Below are 20,110 nucleotides of genomic sequence, written 5' to 3'. Positions count from 1 at the left end.
GATTCAAAGGTTCTCTAAAATACAGAATATATTACTCTAAATTCTGGCCATTTAGAGAAAGACAAAGTTTGGGTGAATGTACTGCTATCAAGGCAGAAAGTCTTTTAGTCAGGAAGGCAGAATTCTAGACAGAATGAGATAACAGACCACAGATTTGAAAATGGGGCACAAGAATAAAAACCTGAGGCTTTCTTTCAAACCAGCATTTGTGTATTAGCTTAAGCATTCCCTAGATAGCCTTGTATCAGAGACTTCAGTGCAGATTTTCAGTGACTTCAACGGCTGTTTTCAAAACCAAGTCAAAATGGAAAGGTAGGAAAAGAATTTCTGTAATAAAAATTACTTACATGTGTTTATAAAATACTCACGCAAGTATGCTTGTAACAATGTAAAACTGACAAACCAAATGTTTAGATAGGTAAATGAATTCATATGCAATAGGCCTTCTTACTACAGAGTGCTGTGCACCGTTCAAAAAAAAAAAAAAAAAGACAGCAGAACACTCACTTACATGGAAAGACCGCCAGGATATGATGCTAAGCTAAAGAGACAAGTTACAGAATATGTATTGTGTGATGTAATTTAAATTGTGCGTATCTGTATATAAACAAGTCAGAACAGAAATCAAGCTTGTGATTAATAACTGTTAAATCTTGTTAAGTCCTTACTTTTGCCTATTTCATCTACTGATTTCAGAGAGGCATGTAAATCTTCCACTATGACTGTGACTGTTTTATGTATTTCAACACCCAGTTTTCTGGTGTATAAGTTTTTTAATTCTATTTTCTTAGTGGATTATGCCTTTTATTGATAGGAAATATAATGCTTTGTCTCATTTAGTGCATTTGAATGATATCTGGCTGATTAATATTGCTCTGGCTTTTTGTTAGCCATTTGCTAACAAAACTATTTTTGTATCTCTTTAGCATTAACCTGTGCTGCTTTGTATTTATCTCTTGCAGTAGTGCAAGTTTTATACCTACACATCTATGAAGCTCTCTCTTGTAACAGAGAAATCTAATCTCTGATGATTACAGACGTATTTATTTCCCTACTTCCTTCCTCCGCCTTCCCTTCCTTTCCTGCCTTTGTTTGAAATTTCCAAATTTTATTTGCTGTTTCCTACTCATCCTATTTCTAGTCTTCTAGCTGTTGCCTTTGAGTTTTGTTATGTCTTTATTAAACTACATTGTACATAAATCTTAAGTGTACAGATGGGTGAATTCTTAAAATATATATGTCTCGGGTAATCACCACCCAAATCAAGATGTTCAACCCTTCCAGCTCCCCAGAAGGCTCCCTCCTCAAGCTTCTTTTGAGGCAAAAGCCCCTGCAAAAGGTAACCACTATTCAGATCTCTATCACTATAGATGAATTTAACCTGTTTTAAAATTTCACACACATGCAATCACACAATTTTGTGCCTGGCTTGTTTTCTGTCAAAGAAGCAAAATTCATCCATGTTATTCCATGTCACAATAGTCAGCTCTTTTTCACTGCTATGTAGTATTCCATTGCATGAATAAACCACAATGTATCCATTCTACTATTAATAGGCATTTGACTGATTTCAGTTTTTAAGTACTATTAATAAAAGTGCTGTGGTCGTTCTTATACATATGTCCTTTAGTGAACAGAAACTTCCTTGTTCTGTTAGTTATATTCCCAAGAATGGAACTGCTAGATCATAAGGCATTTGTATACAATATTTAGCATCAGCAGATACTGCCAGTTTTCCAAAGTGGTTATAACATATGCACTCCTCCTCGATCACTGTACACGTGTTCTAGATGCTCTACATCCTAAGCAACATTTGGCACTGTCTACTCTTTTTATTTTTAGTCATCCTCCTTGTGCATTTCTCTAATGATGCTGAGCACTTTTTCATGTGTGTATTGGCTACTGTTGTCCCTTGGTATCCACGGGGAATGGGTTCCAGGAATCTCCTCAATAATAAACAGATGCTTAAATTCCACAGTCAGCACTGCAGAACCCACAGATATGGAGAGCTTAGTATATTTAGCTATTTTTCCATCTGTCCACTACTTAACTGAGATGTGTTTGCCCTTTTGTTATTGATTTATATACTCTAGATACAAGTCCTTTGTTGGATATGTGTACTGCAAATATCTTCTCATTCCATGGCTTGACTTGCCTTTCAATTTTATTTATTTATTTTTTTGAGTGCCAGAATTAAATTGCCTTTTATTCTTTTTTTTTTTTTTTTTTTTTTTTTTTGAGACAGAGTCTTGCTCTGCCACCCAGGCTGGAGTGCAGTGGCCGGATCTCAGCTCACTGCAAGCTCCGCCTCCCGGGTTTACACCATTCTCCTGCCTCAGCCTCCCGAGTAGCTGGGACTACAGGCGCCCGCCTCATCGCCCGGCTAGTTTTTTGTATTTTTAAGTAGAGACACGGTTTCACCGTATTAGCCAGGATGGTCTCGATCTCCTGACCTCGTGATCCGCCCTTCTCGGCCTCCCAAAGTGCTGGAATTACAGGCTTGAGCCACCGCGCCCGGCCTGCCTTTTATTCTTAAAAGTGTCTAAGGATGAACAAAAGTTCTTAACTTTAATTATGTTCAACCTACTAATATTTTCTTTTATGCTTATTCTCCTATATTTTACTTTAGAAGTTTCTTTTTAACTTACATATTCAGGCTTTTATCTCAAATTAATTTCTGGGTTAGGTTGAGGTAATAATATGCTTCATTTTTTTCTGTATGGCCATCTGGTTGTTGCAATACCATTTATCGAAAAAACCATCTTTTTTCCACTGATCTGTGGTGGCACTTTTGTCATTAATAATGAAACAATGTAGTTGTGGGTCTAGTTCTGGGTAGTTGTGAGTCTAGTCTACATTTTTAATGCACAGTTATGCTCTATTTTTCTACTTACATCTAGAACATCTATAATCTACCCACAAATGAGATAAGCAATTTTAAAAGCTTGAATTTCTATCTTCCTGTCACAATTTCTCCCACATTAAGATCATCTGGAATTTCAGTTCCAGGCTGTTACCCAAAAACTATTAATTATTGTAGATTAACAATCGAGACTTAGCTATATGAAACACTTCTTTGAATCTCACATCTTTCTCTCTTTGATTCCTTGCTCATTTAGTAGAGTATATCCTCAGTTTTTTCAAAAAGGTTTAAGGTGGTTAATTTTCCAATCTCTCACATCTATTGAAACATCTGTAGTTTGTCCTTCCATCTGAGAGTAACTTGCAGGAAGGGAATTTTAGGTTCAAAAACATGAAATTTTGAGTTTCCACTGTCTTCTAGCATTCAACATTGCTAATTTTAAGTCTGACGCCACTCTGATTTTCTTTACTTTGTAGGATAATCTGGAAGCACACAATCTCTATACCTCTATCACCATCGCCACATTACCCAGCTCTGGAAAACTTGAGAATATGTCTAGGTTCATGAGACTTTTCCTTTACCATGGTCAGCTTTCTCTTTCAATCTAAAAGACACCAAGTCTTTCCTCATCTCCACTGTCTCTTTTACCTTGTGGAACTACTTACTAGACAGATACTGAAACAACTAGACTAGCCTCCATTTCTCTGTATTTATTTCTCATAACTACTTTGTCCCTCTGAGTTTCATCCCGGGAGAATTCCTTCATACAATTTTCTAGCTAACTCACACTTCAACAGTACCTACATTCTGCTAGTTGGTGTATCTTCCAAGAATTTCATTTCCATAGGTAATCAACATTATTTTACCATATTTTAAGGAGACATGAAGATATTAATTATGCTAATTTAAAATTTTGTTTAATGAATCTTATCTACATACTTTGCCACCCATATACTACATACTTCTCTCCATGTCTATAAGAACAAAAAGAATCCAAGAGGATTCTTTGGATTGATTAGGGGGGTTGATTAGCATATCAACCTCCCAAAGAGCCTCCTATATCTGAAAGATAAGCCTCCCAATTATTTAGGACCATTACATGTATGAGTATTTTTTTAATTTTATTTTAATTTTATTTGTATTTTATTGAGGCGACATCTCACTCTGTTGCCCAAGCTGGAGTGCAGTAGCGTGATCTCAGCTCACTGAAACTTCTGCCTCCCGGGTTCAAGTGATTCTCCTGTCTTAGCCTCCCAAGTAGCTGGGATTACAGGCGCACACCATCACACCCGGCTAATTTTTGTATTTTTAGTAGAGCTGGGGTTTCACCATGTTGGTCAGGCTGGTCTCGAACTCCTGACCTCAAGTGATCCTCCCACCTCACCCTCCCAAAGTGCTGGGATTACAGGCACGAGCAACCACACCCGGCCATGTGAATATTTTTTTAAAGGAGGGTTGCAGAACCCCAAAAGAATTCACTTTTTGCAGTCTTTTTTTTTTTTCCCGAGACAGAGTCTTGCTCTGTTGCCCAAGCTGGAGTGCAGTGGTGCGATCTCAGTTCACTGCAACCTCCGCCTCCTGGGTTCAAGCAATTCTCCTGCCTCAGCCTCCATGTTGGCCAGGCTAGTCTCAAACTCCTGACCTCATGATCTGCCTACCTCAGCCTCCCAAAGTGCTGAGATTACAGGCATGAGCCACCATGCCCGGCCGTCTTTTGCTGTCCTTGAAAGCTCTAGTATACTTCAAATCCAGTTATGATTTGATTTTTTCAATGCTTTCATGAACTTTCATGGTTAGCCATTCTGTATGCTGTGTTCTTTCCCATATTCATTCAAGAAACTGACCTGTTAAACTCATTCTTAGTTCAGATGAACATCTTCTAAATAAGGCTTTCCTAATACGTGACATTCTGACATCAAATAACTAAACATCAAATAATAATATGATGTAATATTGCTTTATAATATCAAGTAGTTATGCAATGTTTAAATAACTCCAATAAGAGGCATGAATACTCACATGCTGTAAGAGGAACAACTCCCAACCATGCAAAGGCCACAAGTGTATAATGAAACCAATATCGTATTGCAGTACCAATACTTGTAACCAGTCCAGCAAATATGTCTTGAATTGGAAGCCGTGAAGGCATATCTGGAGAATAAACTATAAGCAGAAAAAAAGTACTTAAAATTTCATGAAGATTTGAAAATAGCTTAATTCATAAATATAAAATAGACATTAATTAAACTTTCAATATTTGCCTTGTGCTTAATTTTTTTCTTATTAAAAGAAATAAAACAAATAGTTACAATATCACATTTACCCAAGAAGTCATTTATGAGGCAAATCACGTGTGAACCGTGGAAATCAACAAAGGCCTCTGAGCAGGAAAAAAAAGTTCAACAGATGTTCACATCCCTTGCAAATAGCCATAAACTTCATACAAGGCCCATTTACACATATTTTAACATTCAACCAATATAATCATCTGGTTTCCCAAACTATAAGAGATATACTAAAGCAAACAGGAGCAAAAGATGAAACTGAAAACACGCCATCAACACTCCCCCAAATATAAGCATTAAATAGCACTCAAAAAGCACAACAGTATGCGGCAGATGATTTCACGTGGGAGCAAACATCCCACTGACATTTGTTAGCCACTTTCCCAATGTTAGCATAATACTTAAAATTTCAAATGATAAATTCAGATCTTCCCACTACTCTGCGAAATGTGGCTCAACACATTCAGAAAAAGAAAGGTTCTGCCACATTTTAGGATTCCCTTTTAAAATGGCTCCAATAAAAAAACCACTGCTTATTATTAAAAAGCTCTACCACAGGTAGCTCGGAAAGAACATAAAGGAAAAACAAACACTTCTTTCTCCAGTAAGGCCAAAACAAGAAATTACGATATATCAGGGTTTAAAAGCAACAATCTAAAATTTTTAAGAGCACTATCACAAAACGGTTCACACCCATAAACATTGAGAAATAAACAATTAACAAATAGCAACTTTTTTTTTCTGAGACAGAGTCTCACTCTGTTGCCCAGGCTGAAGTGTGGTGGCATAATCTCGGCTCACTACAAACTCCGCCTCCCAGGTTCAAGTGATTCTCCTGCCTCAGGCTCCCAAGTAGCTGAGATTACAGGCGCCTGCCACCACGCCTGGCTGATTTTCGTATTTTTAGTAGAGACAGGGTTTCCACCACGTTGGCCAGGCTAGCCTCAAACTTCTGACCTCAGGTGATCTGCCTGCCTCAGCCTTTCAAAGTGCTGGAATCACAGGCGTGAGCCACAGCGCCTGGCCACAAATAGCAACTTTTAATGACACATGCCCACAGATCATAGACTTCAATAGGATATCTGGTATACAAGAGCAAGTCATTAAAATCAGTAATAATAGAGATTTTTTGGAAAACATAAAAGAAATAGAGAATATAACTATCAAATGAAAATGAAAATGTACAAAAAAAGCTTCTTTTGGCCTCAAAGTAAAAGGCCACGTATTTCCTATCAATTTTCCTATGAACTTCATGAAGATACTTAACTATTTAGTCTTAGTTTCCTATGAATCTTGACAAGCTGTACAGCTTTTATGTACTACAAAAAATTAATGACTACAAAATAACAGAATTGACTTTTTTAGATGAATATACAGCTCCAAAAGTGAAAGTGTAATAACTTTAATCATTTATACTCATCAAATAAAAACAAAGTAAAACACTAATTTACAGCATTTATATTGAGAAGCTCAAGATGCTTTAAAAGAAACCACATACACACAACTAAAATACAAACATCCTTTGTAAGGGAAGGCAATGTAGGGGATCCCAGAATGAAAAATTATGCTTCAAATACTTAATAATCTGGCAACACAGTCCTCTACTTATTTAAGATGAAGCATATTAAGTATTAATAGGCACAGGAATTACAGTTAAAACCTTAAAGGTTGCAAAATATTTTATAAAGGCTTATGAAATACTGACCTTAAAAGTTAGTCTCATGAAAAAAACGGTAATTTAAAACTTTGGCCAGGCAAAGTGGCTCAAGCCTGTAATCCCAACACTTTGGGAGGCTGTGGCAGGAGAACTGCTTGAGGCCAGGAGCTCAAGACCAACCTGGGCAATACAGTGAGACACCCCCAACTCTTTTTTTTTTTTTTTAAGTTTTATGGCTATTATTCTAACCTACACAACTTTAACTCAAAATATAGTCCAAATTTGAAGAGTAGTGAATATCTGATGAAATCAAGGCATCATTAATTTTTCTAAGTGGATAATGGCATTATAGTTACGTTTTTGAAAAAGAACCCTTACCTTTTAGAGATACATACTGAAATATGTACAGATGAAATTATAAATGGGAGAATTATTTTTTAAATAATGGAGAAAAAATAAAAGGATAAAGAGGCAGGGAACAAGAGCATGTGTAAAACAAGACTGGCTATGAGTTGAAACTAAGTGATGCGTACACGTGGACTTGTTAGATTTTTGCATGTGTTCGAACTTTTCTATAATTAAAAGTAAAAAAAAGTTTAAAGACAAAAAAAAAACCCACAAATTAAATCTCAAACATATGTGTGTGATAAAAGAGAGCATACAGTTTTAAAAAATATTTTCCTAAATAAAATACCAATACTTCCTATTACTATCAAAGACAATCAAGCTGAAAATAGTTGCTTTAAAGTACTTAAACACTTTTTTCCCCCTTCCTCTGTCAACTGATCTAAACACCTTTATGCCACGAGTGATAACCAAACAAATGCAGTGAAAAGGTCTAAAGAACTTACTTGGTGTAAAAGCAAATCTGTGCTTGCATAATTCACAGTATTCTTTTCGACTGTGTTTCAGCCACTGAACTAAGCTGTAATTATAAACAGATTCATAAGTACAGTGTTTACAACAAAGAAACCTACATTTTGTTGAAAACATTGTTTTTATTAAAAATGTACATATCACAGAGCTTTTAGTTTCAAAATTTTCAAATTTAGAATACTCTTAACTGTTTGTAACCACCTTCTAAAAATAAAAAACTACAACAGCTAGACATAAAAACAACACATTTTTCTACCATTAAAAAAGGTTCAATTAACCAAAACTGTAATTTCCTCAAAGCAAAATGAGTATGAAAGAATCTCCAAGCATCAACATCAGTTTTAATCCTGGTCTGGTAATACTGGTACCTGGTAGCTAGGTCTGCATTCTGGTTCTACTACTAACTGGCTGGCTATGTGGCCTAGGACAAGTTATCTAACCTTCCTATGCTTCAGTTTCCTCATCTGCATAATAATAACACTCTACCTCATCACAGTTTTCTTATAAGAATTGAGTGAGTTAAGATGTACAAAACACTAAGAATAGTTCTTGGCAAAAAGTTATTCATAAATGTAAGCTACTATTATGCCAAGCAAAACTAGAAAATCATAACACTTTTGGAGAACAAAATAAGCTCTCCATGGTAGAAATAAACAATGGGTAATCACATGTACCTGGAAGGGGATACACCAAAATAACAGCCATGGTATTAAGAATTAATGGATAATTTCTTTTCCAAATTTTTGAAATTTTACAATAAAAGGGCTTTCTTAGTTTCCTGTGCTCGGGACAATACAATAAAATTTTAAAAATAATTACAGAGAAAGTACATTGAAATGATCCTTGTTACTGTATACATGACAAAACTGAAGCTCAGACTTACACAACTTTCTAAAAGCATGACTTACCATTCTTGATGGATAAACTTAATACTGCCAGTACATACACAAGGATGATAAAGCGGTTTCTCAGGTGTTCCTTCCGACCGACACACTCTACATATGTCTGTCAATGAAAAAGGAAAATTGAATTTCCTTTGCTTATAACTTTTTTAAAAAAATAAGAGACAAGCATAAACCAAAATATTGGACATTAAAGCAAGAATCTATCACTTGACAAAACATTAATAGCATGGAGAACTGAAAGTTGTGATTAAGTTGCGATTCAAGTGTATATCTAAAATGAAAAAACTTCCTAAATAATGTATTAAAAGTTGTTCCTTTGTATGACAGTTTTTAAATGAACCAAAGTTGAAAATAACAGGAACAGATGATTTTATTTAAAACTGCACTCTCCACAACAAATAATAGAAATATGTAAAATCAGGTCACCATTGGCATCCTAACAGTTTTAAACTCCAGTCTTTTTTTTTTTTTGAGACGTAGTCTCGCTCTATCACCCAGACTGGAGTGCAATGGCACGATCTCAATGGAGTGCAACGGAGCTCAGTGCAAGCTCCACCTCCCGGGTTCAAGCCATTCTCCTGCCTCCAAGTAGCTGGGATTATAGGCGCTCACGACCGCACCTGGCTAATTTTTTGTATTTTTTAGTAGAGACGGGGTTTCGTCGTGTTAGCCAGGATGGTCTCGATCTCCTGACCTCATGATCCACCCACCTCGGCTTCCCAAAGTGCTGGGATTACAGGCGTAAGCCACGGTGCCTGGCCTCCAGTCTTAACAATTTAATGGTTTAAAGTCCTAACAGCCTAAACTCCACAAAACACATCTGAGGACTCACCACAGTAACAGCAGTTAGAAGATATGCTCTTCATGTCGCCCCACCCCACAAGAGTGTGAGGTAGACAGACACACACACACTTTAAGGACTGGTTGGGGGAGGGGATACCCCAAAGCCACAAAGGCACCAGGCCACAGAGAGATGAGCCGGAAGCCACCTTAAGCAGAAGAGACAGGAGTCCAGCGCTAAGGGGTCCTTGGACCGCAGCCCACCCCTCATGCCCAGCACTACGAGGCTCTAGGGGCACATTTGCCTGTCCTCCTGCCTGGAGTGGCCCCGAAGCAGCACAACGGTAGAGGAACCGCTACTGATCCTTGGCAATCTCACTCTAAAGCTCCTACCTGGGTCCACTTAGGGAACCCTGGTTATAACTTTTATTTTAGATTGTTCTCAGGTATGCGTCAGGGCCAAGAGCCAATCCCTAGTGGCCTATCCAGGGAGAATGGGCAGAAACTTAATGCATACTTTCGGCCTGCTCTCTCACGGGGAATTCTTCCTTAACAAGGAATTACTACAATCCCGATCCGCATCACTAATGGACTTAATGGGTCTCTGGCACCCATCAGATTCAAATGAGCACATGCTGAGAGCAGTGTAGTGCGTGGTTCCAGGCATTTAAGAGCATCACAGACCTGTGGCTACTCTTCTGTGGGTGGGGGTGCATGCCTTTTCTAGGCTGGTGGAGAGATCCGTCTGGTGACTAGATAACCAAGGAGACTAGTGTGCTAACCAGTTGGGCGATCCAGAGTGTAACTGCTCAATCTCAGATGGCTGAATGTCATTTGTCTGAATTGGGGGATGCTCAATGCTCGCCTAACTGGTTAGCATGCTAGTCTTCCTGGTTATCGATTAACTACCAGTCAAATCTCTTCATCGAGTAGAAAAGCCATGCACCCCCATCCACAGAACAACTATCAATGGGACAATCCTGTCTGTGCTGGAAGCAGGTAAGGTTGCTCATGATGAGCAGAATTATGCCATCTCTACTGCTGTTGCCTTTCAGATTCAGCTTTGAACACAGACCTTCCCCTGGTTTCCTGGAAGCTGCTAGTGGGTCATGAGCATTAATGCAGTAGTCAACATCACATTTATGTTCGTAACTACACAGGACCTGAACTTCTTTAAACTTCCTACTTTCACCTTCATCCTTGGTTAATGAAAACATCCTTGGCAAAAGCTTTCACTTTGATCAGTCTTACTACCGGCCCACAATTTGAGTCCTAGCGGTGCAATACTAATGCCCCAACTGCCCTGCTTAATCAGCTTCCTCAAAGTTTCGACACAAACAAAATAGAACCACACTCCCATTCCATGATTCCCACCAGCAGTATCCAGGCAGCCCACACTACTTTGAACCCTAATTTTCTTCAAGCGCACACTTCAGCTCCAGGGAAACTCAGGGAAGAGCCCGTAAGGTACCAAAAGGCAAGAGGCATGGACTTTCTTGTAATGGACCCCCGCAGCACCTAAGATCCGAGAACAAGCATTTTAACGGCCACAAATTCAGCATACCACACTGAAAGCGGGATTACCGTGGCTGCCAGCACCAGGCTTGCCCTGCAATAGATTCTCTTTAAAGGATTTAAAGTGGACTCTTTCCAACTACAAGGCCTTGAAAGAGTTCTGTGTTGTTTTAATCATTATCTTCCAGGGTTGGGAGTGGGTAACTTGTGCGCCTGCTGCGTTCCTTAGATAGGATATTAATTTATCAGGCTCTCTCTGCAGAACCAAATTGAGATTCCCTATTACTAAGATTCCTGGTCACAGTGGTCACCTCAGCAGGCACTATAACGGCCACCTAAGAGTGACAGGGCCATGGCGGGGGTGGGGGGAAAATGTGATTGATCTAGGTTACCTAGAATCACCAGTCACAGCAGCCGCAGGTGTGGATCAGTTCTACAATAACCAGTTATCTATGTAGGAGCTGAACCCACATCCAGCCATTCACACCACCACTGTGGATTAACCTTTGAGACTGGCATGTGCTACTCCTGTAGGATCTACCAAGGAGGGTGGGTGCAAGTGTGGATGTACAGATCCCAGGCATAGGATCTGAGCTCCCTAGCCCACACTCGGATGGCTGTGCAAGTAGGAAGTAGGGTATAGCAGCCACAGCATGGCAGAGGGTGTCCCACCCATGGGACACTGCCCTCCAGGAACATCGTGATTGGTAGGCCATTGACTACGGCCTGGGGTATGGCAAAGATAGTCCTGTTGGCACGCTGCTGCCTGTAAGATGCGAGGACAACAGGTGGAGTGATATCCACATGGGTACAGAACTGGTCACACGGTGGGCTCATTTCATGATACAAAACACTGCCACCTAGGCAACTTAGCCCCGCGTGGCCTGAGAAAGCTGTGGTCGGGACCAAAGCAATGGCAAACTCCAGGGTACACTCACCCACAGGAAGCACTGCTCACTCCAAGTGGATGGCCAGCTAGCGAATGGTGGAACAGGACAGGTAGAGTGGGGAGAGAGACATGGATCTCCACTCAGAAGTATGCAGACATACACATGAATTAGAGCACTGATTTTTCAGAAGACTCCTGTCCTTCTGAATGACAAACCAAGAAACAACATACTAAGCAAACCCAACAACTCTAAAATCAAGCCCCAGGGCTCTGCTTGGCCTAGAGGAGAGAACTGGGATCCCAAGTTTCTCACTCAGAGAATGCAAAGACACAACTACTATCCTAGTAACACTTAAGTTTTTTTGTTTTTTGTTTTTTTAAGAGACAGGGTCTTGCTGTGTCACCCAGGCTGGAGTGCAGTGACACCACCATAGCTCACTGTAACCTCCAACTCCTGGCCTCAAGCAATCCTCCCATCTCAGCTCCCAAAGCACTAGGATTGCAGGCATGAGCCACCATGCCCAGCTCCTAAGACTTCTTTTTCACTTATTGTCTTGCCAGTTTGCAGTGGTATTTTCTAGAGGCTATATGAGACAACAGAATGAATGCAGCTAGAGATGAAAAGACCCAGCTGCTTCTCATTAAACTAGGTATTAAAGAGATTGGCAAATATAAAACAAATCCACTTTCCTCATCAATTTTGGGGGTCTGGAATAGTTATTTTCATGAAAAATAGTATTTATATTAACACATAATGAGTGCTGTTATTTTAAAGCAAATTAATAAATACTTCCAAAATTGTTCTTCAAGGAGTTTGTCAAGAAGAAGAACAAGTGCATTAATCCACACGTTACTTTAATTTGATTATATGAAAACAATGACAGGTTAGGTCTCAAGTAGGGAAAAAAAATCCTAAAGGGAATTCTAACATATCATTATTTCCAAGCAGTATTAATAACTCTTTAATATCTCCCTAGTATCTATTTTCACATAGAGTCAACTGTATAATGAAGTACAAAAAATTCTAATGAATGGATTAACGATCACTATTGCTACATGCTTTTAAGTCAAAACATATTTTATAAAACTACTGAAATGATCACATTTCATAAAGCATTATATCCACTAACAATAGTACAAAGACACGATAAAAGAATAAAGATCTTTAAGATGCTGTGGGTTTTCTCCCCCCTCAATTGGGTCTTAGGAAAAAAAAGAATATGAGGAAAAGGAAAATTAATTTTCTGCTCCATTATGGAACAGAAAACACCAAAATCCAAAATGATGTTTTCATATTCTCAAAATTAATTTTAAGTAATTAACTGGCATTTGATCTTCCATGTCTCTATGTCTTTTTTTTTTTTTTTTGGCCTACTCACATTGGCAGCAATAAAAATTACTATTTTAAAATCTCTGTGGGGAGTGGACATTACGGGAGCACACCACCACATTTGGCTAATTTTTTTAGGAGATGGAGTCTCACTATGTTGCCCAGGATGGTCTCAAACTCCTGGCCTTAAGTAATCATCTTGTCTCAGCCTCCTGAATAGCTGTGACTATAGATGCCAGCCAGCAGCTACTTGCATGTCTTTTAATTTCTATTTGGTATAACGTACTAGAAACTTTAATGAAGGCGTTTTAAAAGACTAACCACTGCCTCAAAGAAAAAAAAAAGTATAAAAAAGCACAACATTCATTTGTTACTTTGACATCAGTTAGGAACTACCCTTTATTTCATTACCTACTGATATGGTTTGGCTGCGTCCCCAATCAAATCTCATCTTGAATTCCCATGTGTTGTAGGAGGGACCTAGTGGGAGGTAATTGAATCATGGGGGCAAGTCTTTGCAGTGCTGTTCTCGTGATAGTGAGTAAGTCTCACGAGATCTGATGGTTTTAAAACCAGGAGTTCCCCCGCACAAGTTCTCTCTCTCTTTTTGCCGGCTGCCATCCCTATTAAGTGACTTGCTCCTCCTTGCCTTCCACCATGATTGTGAGGCTTCCCCAGCCACATGGAACTGTAAGTACATTATAAATTTGTTTCTTTTGTAAATTGCCCAGTCCCAGGTATGTCTTTATCAGCAGCATGAAAACAGACTAATATACCTACCATCTCTACACACAGTTCTAAGCGCTCTGAATGTATTCCATCATTTACTCCTCACAATACCAATCCCACAGTTTGGGAAACTGAGGTTGAAAGGGGCAGGATAATATAACACACCTAAGGCCACACAAGACTAAGGAGAAGGCAGTATGCAAGAGATCTAGGATATTACTGAATTGTCACACTTTCAGAAAACTGGCTGGAAATCTAATAGCTAATTCTATTTCAGTTACTGAGAACCAAGTAATTATCAAGCAAGCACCAAATGAGGATTAAACACTAGCTCCCAATTCCAAAAGTACTCTCCTTTTGACCGTATCGTGCTTCTTCCCAACTACCTTCATCAAGCAATCAGGTTATCTTGAATGTTTTTTTTCATAATGTCAATACTCTATCTATTCCTCCAACTTTTATCATATTCTCCCACTTGCACGGTAGACTGCTCCCTCCAGTAAAACATACATTACTGAAATATAAAGATAAAACATAAACAAGTAGTACACCTAATTAAAAAGTAGTTTTATTACTGCCAACCTGAACATTTCCACAGTTTACCAAGTTCTCTCTCTGTGAATTATCTGTTCAAGTTCTTTGTCCGTTTGCTAATCAAGGTCTCAACAATAAGAAAACTAAAAAAACAAAAATCATCTTCGTGCTGGGCTAGGTAAAAAAAAGAAAGAAAATGGTTTAAAAAAAAATTCAGCAAAAGATCTGAACACACTCACCAAAAGAGGAATAAAAAATTTTAAATGTTAAAGTCATTCAAGAAATGCAAATTTAAATCACAAGAAGATGGTGATGGCTGCACAACAAGGTGTATTTAATGCCACTGAAGTATATACTCAAAAATAGTTAAAATAGTAAATTTTATTACATATACTTTACCACAATCAAATTTTTAAATAAAAATCACAGTAACGCCAGGTATGGCAGCTCACGCTTGTAATCCCAGCACTTTGGGAGGCTGAGGCAAGAGGATCATCTGAGCCCAGGAGTTCAAGACCAGCCTGGGAAACATAGGGTGACCCCGATATCTACAATAAAATTTTAAAATCAGCAGGGTATGATGGCGCCTGATTGTAGTCCTAGCTACTCAGGAGGCTAAGGCAGGAGCTGGAGGCTGTAGTGAGCTATGATGGCACCACTGTACTCCAGCCTGGGTGATAAGCAAGATCCTGTCTCAAAAAAAAAAAAAAAAAAAAAAAAAAAATTCACAGTAAGATACCCCCATACCTATTGAAAGGGCAAAAAAAATGAAAATAAAAACACCCTTACCATACAATCCAGAAATCCTACTTACATTTAACCTGACAAAATGAAAACTTATGTTCACACAAAAACCTATGTGAGTATGTATAATGGTTTCATCCTTAATTCCCCAAAACTAGAAACAATCAACTCAAGAATTCCACAACTGGGTAACAGATAAACTGTGGTACATCCCTACAATAAAACACTAAGCAATACAAAGAAATGAACTAGTGATACAAGCAACAATGATGTGGATAACCCTCAAACATTATATTAAGTTAAAGAAACCAGACTCAAAAGACTATATACCATATGGTTCTATTTATGACATTCTGGAAAAGGCAAAACGATAGGGACAGAAACAGATCAGTAGTTGCCAGGGGCTGGAAATGGGGGTAAATCTGACCATAAAAGGGTAAAGAAAAGGATACTTGCAAGGAGGGGGATAATGGAACCTTGACTGTGCTGGCTATATGACTGCATGTATTTGTCAAAATAGGTATTAAATAAGGTAAATTTTACTGTGAATTATACTTTAACTTGAAAAATGAAACAGAAAGGCCTTCTACAGTAGTGTCTACACAAACATGTGGGAAGAAAGAACAAATAAGAAAGAATGATGACATTAAAAAAATACTTGTTCCCTCTCTAAAATGTCATCTAATGAAACTGTAGATTGAAGTATACACCCAATAAGCACGTTTTTCATCCAACCAGGCAGAAATTGATGTTGTTAGGGACTGGAAATCATCAGCATTGGTCACCAAATATTTCTCACTTTCCACTTTCTGGGCATATGCTGGAACTGCACTTCCCTGCCACCTCTGAAATTAGACATGGACATGTAACTTACTTTGGTCAATGAAATATGAGGTACAATGACAAGTATCCCTTCTTGGTAGAAGTGTTTGAGAGCCAATAAACACAATTCATCACGCTGCATTTTCCCTGCCTCAACGGGCGTGGAAGCATGCATAAGGGATGGAGCTTCCATCAAGCTGAGTTCCTCAGTGACTACAGTTAGCAAAAGCGTTTCCCCCTCCACCCACATTGGAAAATTAATCTTTTTTTTTTTTTTTTTTTTTTAATTAAGAAACAGAGACTTGCTTTGTCATCCAGGCCATCCAGGCTGGAGTGCAATGGCACAACCATAGTTCACTGCAGCCTCAAACTCCTGGCTGGGCACAGTGGCTCACACCTGTAATCCCAACACTTTGGGAGGCCATGGTGGGCAGATCGTTTGTGATCAGGAGCTTGACACCAGTCTGGCCAACATGGTGAAACCCCATCTCTACTAAAGAACATGGTGGTGCACACCTGTAGTACCAGCTACTTGCAAGGCAGAGGCAGGAAAATCGCTTGAACCTGGGAGGCGGAGGTTGCAGCAAACCGAGACGATACCACTGCACTCAAGACTGGGCAATGGAGCAAGACTCCATCTCGAAAAGAAACAAACAAACAAAAAGCACTCCTGGGCTCAAGTGATCCTCCTGCCTCAGCCTCCCAGCTGGGACTGCACACGCACAGCACCACGCCCAGCTAAATTTTTCTTTATTTTTTGTAGAGACAGGGTCTCACTATCATTACGTTGCCCAGGCTGGTCTTGAACTCCTGGGCTCAAGCAATCCTCTGGCTTTGGCCTCCCAAACTGCCAGTATTACAGGTGTGAGCCAATGTGCCTGGCCAAGAAGTGATTAACCTTTTGATGCTTTAAGCTCCTGAGGTTTAGGGTAGTTTGTGACTACGACGTAACTTAGCTGATCCTATTTTATACAGAATCTTAGCAGCTTTGCAAAAACATGAAGCAAGTACGACTATCACAAACATACAAAGTCAAAAGAAGAACAGCCTGTTTTGTATACTAGTTCCAATCCCACCACCCAAAATCTCAACAGAGCAACAAGGCCAAGGCTACAAAAAGAGAGTGAAGTCTACACAGGGCTCAGCTTAAAGTCCTTTACTAAAACTTAAACCACGAAGTAGGTTCTGTGGCAGATTGAGGCTCCCTCTCATCAGACTCATATGCAGTAAAATTATGAATCTTGCTCACGCCAAAGTAAAATCAATGCATCTTGCTTGTTATGAACGCAAACCAACTTAGAAACAATATGGAAAAGCTCTTCCTGGTTTTCAAAGGGATATTTCTATTTAATCTTGTAGGAATTTTTGTTACTGTGTTTGAATACCTAATGTCTTTACACACATACCTTTTAAAGATTCCACCATAGAGCTTGGCTCAATAAACAACAGTGTTTTTTTTTTTTTGTTTTGTTTTTTTAATAAAAAAAACTTCCAATCCTTAGTAATCTTTCAAATTCTTATGGAGATTGCCCAGGAGATGAGAAAGAAAGAAAGAAAACAATAACCAATGAGAGGAGGTTATCAAACTGGAGCCTACTGTGGAAGTCGCCCATTCCATCAAAGTTTTTCTAGCCAACAGTACAGTTCAATAATTTATCCTAAGTGCCTAGTACAAAGAAAAAAATAAAACTCTAAGTTTTGGGGTACATGTTATAACTCTTAAGCTATTATCTATCTTGAAAGTTCTTTGATGTAAGACTTCAAAATCTCTCCACTTCCCTTCTGGTGATAAATTAGTGATAATCTAATATACAAAGGATCATTTTTTATTACTAGCAGACTTCACTTTTTAGAACAGTCTTAGATTTAAACAGAAAATATGACCAGAGTACAGAGTTCCCATATACCCAGCACACAATACCCCTACTATTAACATCTTAGTAGTAGGATTTTTACACTTTTGTTACACTTAACCAATATTGATACATTGTCATTAACTCAAATCCACAGTTTATTCTGATTTCCTTAGTCTTTACCTAAGGTCCCTTTTCTGTTCTAGGATCCACATATATTTAGTTGTTATGTCTCCCTGGGCTCCTGGACTCAGGCAGTCTCTCAGATTTTCCTTGTTTCTGATGACCTTGACAATTTTAAGGAGTACTGGTCAGGTATACTGTAGAATGTCCCTTTATTGGAAATTGCATGATTCATGAATAGACTAGGGGCTATGGGTTTTGGGAAGGAAAAATCACATAAAGTGGCATTTTTATCATATCATATCATATCAAGGGATATGCCATCAACATGATTTATAACTGTTGGAGGCCGAAAGATTGAGGATGGTGATCAACTCAGTATACCACTGGAGGCTATAAGAGTAAACAGCAAACTGTTCTCATAAATGCAGAATGTTGGCAAACTGACAAACTGCCTATGCCACCCAGAAGGAATGCTGAGGGCAGTCACGCCACAAGCACAGTGTTTCTTATGATTAGGTACATCTGAAGCCTGTTAGTAATAATATGAACCTGTGATCAATTAAGCAGCTGACCAATTGTTATCACCTCCCCCCTGCTCTTTCTACCCAATAAACACAAAGGGCTGTGGAAGGTAGGCTGCTGCCTTTGCTCACTAGAAGCATGAAGCCCTCTTTTTCTTCCCCTGAACCCTTCCTTTAAGAGTTTCTTTTGTCTTAAGTTTTCATTTCCACATTCATCTCTCTTCACTCAGTCTCATAATGACGGTCTAAGTAGTAACAGTAGTAACTGTCGTAATGACAGTCTCAATAACAGCAGTAACTGTCCTAGTGACAGTCTCAAGTAATAAGCATGGCAGTATGCCACATATAACTGTTAATGTTGACCTTGTTCATCTGCCTGAAGTAAACAAGGAATTTTTAATATGTAATTATCAATAAAATTTTTACAATTGGTAGCTACAATTATAGTAGACAATTCTGAAAATATATTAAAAACATTACTCAAAATGTCTGCAGATAACCTATATATCCCAAAATAGGGAAGCAGCTATATAAATGGTGCACATTCACTATATGCAATGTATACAGTCCCTTAAAAATAGCAAATATAAGGCCGGGTGCAGGGGCTCATGCCTGTAATCCCAGCACTTTGGCAGGATGGATCACTTGAGTCCAGGAGTTCAAAACCAGCCTGGCCAACATGGCAAAACCCCTGTCTCTACTAAAAATACAAAAACTAGCCAGGCATGGCAGCATGCACCTTTAATCCCAGCTACTCAGGAGGCTGAGATACGAGAATCATTTGAACTCAGGAGGCGGAGGCTGCAGTGAACCGAAATTGCGCGACTGCATTCCAGCCTGGGAAACAGAGCAAAACTCCATCTCAGAAAAAAAAAAAAGAAAAAAAGAAAAAATATATACATATATATATACACACACACACACACACACACACACACATACATATACACTATTTGCTAATATACAAAGAAATATAACATTTTTAAATGACCATACTTCCTTACTTCCAGCTAGGTAAAAACACCATAGCCTAAAGGAGAAAATGCAAAAAATGATAGCCGCTGTAATTTTTCTTCCTTTCCTGTCCCCAAGTATCTAGTGTTTCATTGCTATTTTTACAATTACAGGCAGAAAAAAATGTTTAACTGCTCAAATTTTACAAAAAAATTTCCTTTTTGACGGTCAGAGTACACCCATAAACAAAGTATGTGGGTTTGGGAATTAGGTCTTGCAAACACCGTTTAAAAATTCCAATTCTCTATGTACCCCAAAGTTTACTTATTTTAGCTCACCAGATTACTATCGTTACTAAATTAAAAATTCACCTGTACTGTTGGTTCTGGAAGCCTGAAAACTGCACTTTCTGGCCTCCTTGCCAATTAGGCTTAAGTTAGAGTCTGTCAATGAGAAGCACTTCTGTGAGATCAGAAGCAGCAGGGAGGCTGGGTGCAGTAGCTCACACCTGTAATCTCACACTTTGGGAGGCCAAGGTGGGTGGATCACCTGAGGTCAGGAGTTCGAGACCAGCCTGGCCAACATGGTGAAACCCCCGTCTCTACTAAAAATACAAAATTAGCCTGGCGTGGTGGCATGTGCCTCTAATCGCAGCTACTCAGGAGGCTGAGGCAGGAGAATTGCTTGAACCTGGGAGGCAAAGGTTGCAGTGAGCCAAGATTGCACC

General features: G+C 38.9%; 1 protein-coding gene across 3 annotated transcripts in view; it reads right to left on the bottom strand.

Moving 5' to 3' along the window:
• MARCHF6 (membrane associated ring-CH-type finger 6) overlaps positions 1 to 20,110 on the bottom strand; it is an 81,826-nt gene that overhangs the window by 49,849 nt on the left and 11,867 nt on the right. For all 3 annotated transcript variants that reach the window (XM_030926765.1, XM_010356661.2, XM_030926764.1), the window contains 3 exons: positions 8,590 to 8,686; positions 7,657 to 7,730; positions 4,883 to 5,026 (listed from right to left, as the gene is read on the bottom strand). In XM_030926765.1, coding sequence (XP_030782625.1) covers positions 4,883 to 5,026; positions 7,657 to 7,685 — 173 coding nt within the window. In that variant the 5' untranslated portion in view covers positions 7,686 to 7,730; positions 8,590 to 8,686. The remainder of the gene's footprint in view (positions 1 to 4,882; positions 5,027 to 7,656; positions 7,731 to 8,589; positions 8,687 to 20,110) is intronic.

This window comes from Rhinopithecus roxellana, chromosome 3, assembly GCF_007565055.1.
Source record: "Rhinopithecus roxellana isolate Shanxi Qingling chromosome 3, ASM756505v1, whole genome shotgun sequence".
In the NCBI taxonomy this organism is placed as follows: domain Eukaryota; kingdom Metazoa; phylum Chordata; class Mammalia; order Primates; family Cercopithecidae; genus Rhinopithecus; species Rhinopithecus roxellana.
The sequence above is the reverse complement of the archived record's forward strand: the minus strand, read 5'-3'. Positions and strand labels throughout refer to the sequence as shown.